General features: G+C 39.5%; 1 protein-coding gene across 1 annotated transcript in view; it reads right to left on the minus strand.

Moving 5' to 3' along the window:
• Positions 1-8,128, minus strand: part of CDC40 (cell division cycle 40) — a 52,132-nt gene that overhangs the window by 39,546 nt on the left and 4,458 nt on the right. Inside the window, exon 2 of the mRNA XM_006879160.1 lies at positions 307-393. Within this exon, the coding sequence (XP_006879222.1) occupies positions 307-393 (87 nt within the window). The remainder of the gene's footprint in view (positions 1-306; positions 394-8,128) is intronic.

Below are 8,128 nucleotides of genomic sequence, written 5' to 3' on the forward strand. Positions count from 1 at the left end.
GGCCCATCCTCACCCTTCTGCCCCCAACCCTCACCTCCTGTACCCTCAATATGTTTTTCCCAATTTAAAAAAAAAAAAAGAGAGAAAAAAAAAATAAAAGAATTGTCTTTTTCTACAGATGTAATTCCACATTATCATATATCTATACATAGGTGGGGCACCATCCCAGTTTCTAAACTTTCAAAAGTTTAAGTTGTATATTTCTTTATGAATATTTTAAAACAAGTATCAGCCACTGTCAACCTATGTATAATTTAAATACTTCAGCAAAAAGGCAGACTCTTAAAATAATACATATTTTCTTACCTCAGGAGCAAACATGGTTTCATAGGTAGGATTATACTGAACTTCCTTGACAGCAGGGTCAAGGTGAACTCCAGTCTCCAAATCTTCCTAAAAGAAAACCAAATTAACATTAAAGATACTACAGAAACAGGTATTTTTTAAAGCCACAATAAAGGTTAATGATTTCACCAACCACTTTTAACCTAAGTTTTATAAGTTTCATGCTCAGAAGAGTGAAGGGATAGCACAGGAGTGTAAGACCCTGGATGAAGCGGATAGACACAGTGACTAGGGCAATGGGGGTAAGTGTGTTGGAGTCAGTGAGACTGACTCAGGGCAGCCTTCAGAGCTGCTGTACATAGGGTCGCTACTGAGTCGCAGGCAACTCGACGGCACATAACTACAATACCAACTAATACTTTATGCTTAATAATTTCACCAGAGATAATAAAACCAAACCATGAGTTGATTCTGGCTCCTGGTGACCCACATGCTCCAGAAGAGAACAGCACTCCACACAGGTTTCAAGGCTGTGACCTTTGGGGAGCAGATGGCCAGGTCTTTCTGCCAAGATGCCTCTCGGCGGATTAAAACTGCCAGTTTTTCAGTAAATCACATAATCTTAGAGGTCAAACTGTCTAACAGTTTTCCCTCTCCTTTTAAATATCTACCTTCCATATTTAAAATTTAACTATCCCTGCTCACTATTACCTTTTTCCAGGTTATCAATGCACATCTAGACTGTTCAACAGTTTCTTCACTGGTCCCCACAGCTTCTGTCCTTATGAAGCTGAGGATAGCAATGCTGAAGCAGCAATGAAACTGACAAATGAAGAGATAGTAAAGCTGGGCCAGCTAACTAAGACTAGAAAACTGACAAGAAAATTTATACAAGCAGCACACATTCTTTCAGTTGAGATGCTAATCAAAAGGGGTTTGAACCTATTCAGTACCTCTGTCTAAGAAAGACCTTGCTAATGGCCTCTATGAAGACTGAAAAATATCTTGTATGCTGGTAGTTCTATTCTACATAAATAGGGTTACTAGGACAAAGTGGACAGCTGCCATTAAATGCTGCTGTTGGAACTATTGACTCAAGAATTGCAAATGGTGGCCACCACTGCTGCCATGACAACTGTAAATGAAAATATTGTCCTTTTTTCTTGCTTCTTTATAATTTCAGATTAGAAAGTTGGCATGACTATTTGGTGGAGTCCACGCTATATTCCTGTGCCTTAAATTCTTGGTAGACAGAAGATGGCTGATTTGAGTTTTTCAAATAGAGCAAGAAGAGGTAGATTACACATGACGACTTCTAAGGAAAGAGGCTAAATGCTGGAGTGACCCCCAAAGCGACACATATTCCCTTAAAATACATACTAGAATCTTCTATGGACTACAAATAGTATCCTTCTAGAGCCCAGCAGAAAAACTCAGGACCATAAAGTTAAAAGGTTGTAGGTTCGAAATTGCTTAGGGTCTCCTCATCTGTCAACTGCATAGAAATGAAATGAAACTTTTGTTTCAACTCATAATGACAAAGCACTTTAAACAGAAAGAGGACTTTGTCACATTTAATCTTTTCAATGAATTTCATAAGGTTGAAAGAGCAAATTACTTTATAGTACTGTTTACTAGATTTTCCTGATTTTAAGTACTTAAAATATTCTCATTTGAATTATTTCCGAGATAGTGCTACTATACATCAAGTTTGCAATGCACCATATTGTTTAAAAAGTTACTCTTGAGTAAGTGACAACAGCAACTCATCAGACATATAAAAAGGTTCCACTTTCTGGCTCCTGCTAGCAAATTAAACAACTTTCCAGAAAATAGGCAAACAAATTAAACAACCCACCACAAAATGACAAGCTGTTAATTTTACATTTAATTAGAAACACTTGGACAATACCACCACCTTGCTTTAAAACCCATGGGGAGTCCCACACTAAAGAAGCACACAACTGCAACTACCACAGAATTACAAGGGATTTCTATTCAGTTTTAATTATCCTTAAAAATTAAAATACAGTAAATGGTAGGTTTTCTAAAGAGTAAATTTAAAGAGTTATCTTTTGTTAGCCTAAAGTAATGTGAGAATAAAATTAATTAACATTCATTTTTAGATAAGTCATTTTAATCCTTTTCACACTTATAAATGTATAAGGAAATCAATGTAAAAACATTTTATAAGCTGTAAACTAAATCACAAATATTAATCACTATTATAAATTACTTATCATCTAATCACTATTGCTGTTGTTGTGTACCGTCAAGTTGGAACTGACCCATGGCTGACCCTTCAGCAGGTTTTCAGAGGCAGTTAATCACAAGGGAGGAGACTGCCCATCCTTCTCCTGTGGAGCACCTAGTGGATTTGAACCATGTGCCTTTGTGATTGGTGCATAGCTTCTTGCCACTAGGCCACCAGTGCTCCCTAATCACTATTATTAACCAAACAAAAGTCAGTGGTTTGAATTCATTAGCTGAGGGAGAAAGAAGTGCCGTCTGCTTGGAAACCGTATAAGGCAGTTCTACTCTGTTCTACAGTGTCACAATAACCAGGATCTACTGGACAGCAGCAGCGAGATTTTTTTGAAGTATCATGAAAAACCTACAACCAGGAGAAGATAAAGTAGATGAATGGGATCTTCTAAGAATCAAATCCCTATGCACATCCAAAAACTTCTCCAACAGGGTAAAAAGGAAAGCCACTCACTGGGAAAAAGTATTTGGTAATGACATATCAGATAAGTGACTTATATCCAGAATTTATAAAACACTTGAATACCACAACAAGATTAAGGTAAATAATCAACATTTCTTATAACTGGTCAGCTACTAATCTTAGCAGAATAAATTATAAAAACAACCCCATTTTGAAATGTTTTATCTGAAGCAAGTGTGGCAAGTCCTCCTCACTGTCAGCAAGTAAGGTTGTGCCATCTGCATAACACAGGCTTTGATGAGTTTTCCTTCAATCCTGGTATCACATTTTGCCTTAAGTCCAGTTTTTTGAGAGATTTGCTCATACAGACTGAATAGGTATCGAGAAAACATACAGCTCAGACACACTATGTTTTTTGTTTTAAACTACGTAGTGTTCCTTGCTTTGTTTGGACAACAGCTTCTTGGTCCAGGTATAGGTTTTACATGGGAACAATTAAGTGTCCTGAGATTCACATTCTTCTCAGTATGAGCAATAACTTGTTATGAACCATATAATCAGAAACCACTGTATAGTTACTAAAACGCAGACACACTTCTGGTATTCTACTTTCAGACTGTTGTTGTTGTTGTTATGTGCCATGTTTTGGTTTTGAAGTCAGGACTTCGCACTTCCACCACCTGTGTGAATTTGGGCACATCATACAACTTCTGTTTCCCTACTTGTACACTGTTGTTGTTGTTGATGTTATGTGCAGTCGAGTCGCTTGCGACTCATAGCGACCCTATGTACAACAGCCCTAAACTCCGCTCTGTCCTGTGCCAATCACACTGTCTCTGACACTCCAATCCCAATTATCCCAGTCACTGAATTAATCCACCTCATAGAGGGCCTTCCTCTCCTGCGCTGTCCCTCCACCCTCCCAAGCATGATGTCCCTCTCTAAGGACCAGTCTCTCCTCACAACATGTCCAAAGTATGTTAGACGGAGCCTCAGAATCCTTGCCTACAAGGAGCCACCCAGTTTAACCTTCTCCAGGACAAATCTGTTTGTTTTCCTAGCAGTCCAGGGTATTCTCAATACTCTTCTCCAGCATCACAGCTCAAACGCATCAATTCTCCTTCTATCCTCCTTGGTCATTGTCCAACTCTCTGATGCATAACAGGTGATTGTGAAGACCATGGCCTGTATCAGACACACTTTCAGACTAGCATAGGTAAAATCATGAAAGGGACTGAGAAAATTTGTGTTTTGGAGCTTTGTGTAGGATTCAGCATGAAGAATGGCAGGCCTTATATACATACTACATAAGGAATATGGTATATCCAGTACACAAACTTAGCAGCTCTGGGGATGGGAAGATACATGAGGAAACTAAAACTTAGAATATTACTTTGGGTGCACTAGGGCACAAAGAATAGGAAACAGAGTTGAGAGAGGAGAAGTAAAAAGTCAAAGAGCAAGCTATCAGGAGTTCTGAAGAGAAATGACAAAAATGCAAATGGTATCAGAAAAGAGATTTTACCAGGGGAGTTCTGGTGGTTTGGTGGTACCACGTTGTGCTGGCAACCAAAAGGGATATATGGTTTGAATCCGGTAGGCACTCTGTGGAGAAAAGATGGGCAATCTCCTCCATATCATTTACTGCCTCTGAAAAGCAACTGGGGGCTCGGCTGTCAGTTTCAACCTCACAGCACGTAATAATAATGAGTTAAGCTAATACATTAGCATGGCAGGTTGAACACACCCAACCACTCTATGACAGGAAAGCGCTGACAATCTATCTGCTCTATGATTATATCATGTACTCTACTGGGGCATTCTACTCAGGCACATGTGGGTGCTATTAGATGGAACTGACTTTTTTTTTTAATTTTTTATTATGTTTTGTGTGTACCATCAAATCAGATCTGACTAGTACAGGAGGAAATTGTTCCTCCTTCTCCAGCAGAGCATCTGGTGGATTCGAACTGTGCACCTCTTGGATTGCAGTGGGAACTGACTTTCTTAATGGTCGTCTTTATTGTTGATTGCCTTCAAGTCGAGCATGATTCACAGCGACCCTATGAACAAAAGGCCTGAAGCTTTTCTGTAACTATCTACATTTATCAAAGTTCATAGTTTCCAAAGGAATGTTGTTTAGGAAGTGGATGCCATTCCTGCTTCCAATATAACCAGTTATAAAAGACACACCTCCACCATCAAAAGTATGGCCGAGTTAAAGAAAAACCAAAAATAACTACAAGATAGTCTAGAGAGCATTGTGCTGAGTGAACAAACTAAGTCTCATAAGAACGAATACTGCATTATAACCATTATTGTAAAAATGGAAGGATAATTAGAAGGTGTGTCAAGTCCAAAAGGGGAAGAGGAGAGGGGGCATGAGGTGGAGCATGTGTATAGGTACAGATATCACTGGAATGACTTTTGTGGGTGTAAGGAACAGGGGGGGGAATCAGGAAGGAGCCAATGAGGGCCTGAAACACAGGGTGCAGGCATAGATCAATGGTGACTGATGTCATAAAATACAATGTATATGAATGATCCTATGAAACACAAAGTGAATGAATGAAATAAGATGTATACAAATTGTATTCTAAAAACCCCACCAAACCACAAAACTCCTGCAAGAAGTGAGGAGGAAGGCATGAAAAGGAACTGATTTAGGAGAAATCAATGACATGTAAAAGTCAGCTGAATAATGAGCCTCAGAGGAGTGAGGAGGAAGGAAAAGAATGGCTGAATTCTTCATTCCCACCTACTGGTGGGTTATGGGGTCTGCTATGCATCAGAGAGCTAGACAACGGATGATAGGAAAATGGACGTCTTTGAGTTGTGGTGCTGGTAAAGAGTGTTGAACATATGGTGGATTGCAAGAGAACAGGTCTGTTCTGGAGAGGGTGAAACCAAGCTGTTCCCTGGAGGCAAGAATTTTGAAGTACTGTCTCACATACTTTGGGCATGTGGCCAAGAGTAACCAGTCCTTGGAGAAGGACATCATGCTTGGAAGGGTGAATGGACAGTGTAGGAGATGAAGATCCTTATGAGATGGATTGACTTAATGATCAGAGAAATAGGATTAGGTCTGTCAGAGATGGTGAGTTTGGCTCAGGACAGGGCAAACTTCAGGGCTATTGTACAAAGAGTAATAGGCAACTCAATGACACATAACAACAATGAAAATGGGGAAGGGAAAGTAAAAGACTAGATGTTAAGGAAAAGAAAATACGTTACTATTTCAGTCTATGGAACTGAGGAGCCATCCCAAGAGAAATAGTTGGGGCACAGAATGCTTTTGTAATTTATGCTAAGTTACTGTATAGTAATTGCTAGAGATAAAACTTTAATCTTAGCAGTCTTAGATCCATACGTCAAGCACTTTATAGTGTTCCTCTCTAAGTCACCAGATTACAGATAAAAATTGAAATCATGGAAAAATGTGTGGAGTACAAAATGGACCAAGGACAGATTCACTTATGTTGAAAGAGAGGATAGATCAGACCCTCAAGGCTGACATGGCCTGATGTTAAGCCAAAGGGAGAGAAAATTCCAAGAACGCAGAGCTTTTAACAATGTTACCCAATACAGAGATTCTAATCAGGTGACAGATTCTGAAAATGAGGAGGTCTCTAACTCTTTATTAGTCAGGAAGAATGTCTTGCTCCCAAGAGTTTAGGGCCAGATTGCTTTGATTTAGGAGAGATGAAGAACAGAGGGAGTTCAGACTCCTTTTCCAAAAAAGCTATACTTGAAAGGAATGTCCCTCCAGAGGTAGCTGGGGAAGCATGAATTGTTGGTGGTGGTGTTATGTGCTGTCAAATCGCTTGTGACTCAGTGACCTTATGCAAAACAGCTCTGAACCCTGCTCTATCTAGAGCCAATTTCATTGTCTCTGACACACATACTACCATTACCCAAGTTACTATATCAATCTATCATATCCGGGGCCCTCCTCTCCTGTGCTATCCCTTCACTCTTCCAAGCATACTTTCCTTCTCCAAATACGGGACCCAAAGTATGTGAGATGAAGTCTTAAAATCCTTGCATACAAGGAACAGCTTGGTTTCAACCTCTCCAGGACAGACACTGTTCATTTCTTGGTAGTCCACGGTACATTCAATACTCTTCTACAGCACTGTAACTCAAAGGCATAAATTCTTCTGTCATCCTTGGTCCTTGTCCAGCTCTCTGATGCATAGCAAGTAACTGTGAAGACCACAGCCTGGATCAGGTGCATCTTAATCCTCTAGACTAACAACATCCTTGCTCTTCAGACCTCTGGAGAGGTCCCTGAGAGCAGATTTTCCTAATGCAATTCATCTTTTGATTTCCTGACTGCTGGTGCCAAGAGTGTTGATAGTGGAATCAGGAAACCTGAAATTATTAAAAATCTCAATCTCTTCTCTATTTATCATGATCCTGCTATTTGGCCCAGTGTTTGGTGAGTTGGTGTAGGTTTGTTTTATATGTGAATTCTAAGCAGTCTTTCAAGTCAGATGCTAATTCATAAAAGTAAAATTCACAAAAGGCTTACTAAAAACTTGTAAAAGACACATCACAATAGACTTAGAAACATCTTAAATACAAAGGAATTTTTGAACACTTTGCTTCCAACATCCCAAGCTTCTACTTAGCCTGTCTGAGGTCTTCATTACCAACTGGTGGATGTATTCACCAGACTCTAGTCACAGGAGTCTTTTCTTTCAGTTCTTCGTCCATACAAAGTTCTCAGTGATCTCAAAGTTTGCCATTCCTTTGCCTAGAAACTCTTGCTTTAGTTTGTACATGGCTATTTTCCTTCTTCAAAGCTAACCTTTTGAGAGAAGTCTTCCCTGGTCAAACTCTCATCATACTCGGACCTTATTTTTCTATCATAGTGCTCTACTGCTTCTGTCCCCAATCTACAACCAGTTTATTTGTTCACTTTTTTGTCTGCCTCTCCCAGTGGAATGTATGTATAATGACAACAAGGATGTCTGGCTTATTCACATGTGTTAACTGTTCAATCCTTAGAACAGTTCCTGGCAAATAACAATGTGGCCAATGTATTTTTGTTTAACTAATTAAATTAATTAAATAAACAGCGCAGGAGGGGAAGACCCTCTATGAGGTGGATTGATTCAGTGACTGGGGTAATCGGGATGGGTGTGTCAGAGGCAATGAGATTGGCACAGG

The sequence above is a fragment of the Elephantulus edwardii genome, unplaced genomic scaffold, assembly GCF_000299155.1.
Source record: "Elephantulus edwardii isolate Elephantulus edwardi_28Jun2011 unplaced genomic scaffold, EleEdw1.0 scaffold00002, whole genome shotgun sequence".
Classification (NCBI taxonomy): domain Eukaryota; kingdom Metazoa; phylum Chordata; class Mammalia; order Macroscelidea; family Macroscelididae; genus Elephantulus; species Elephantulus edwardii.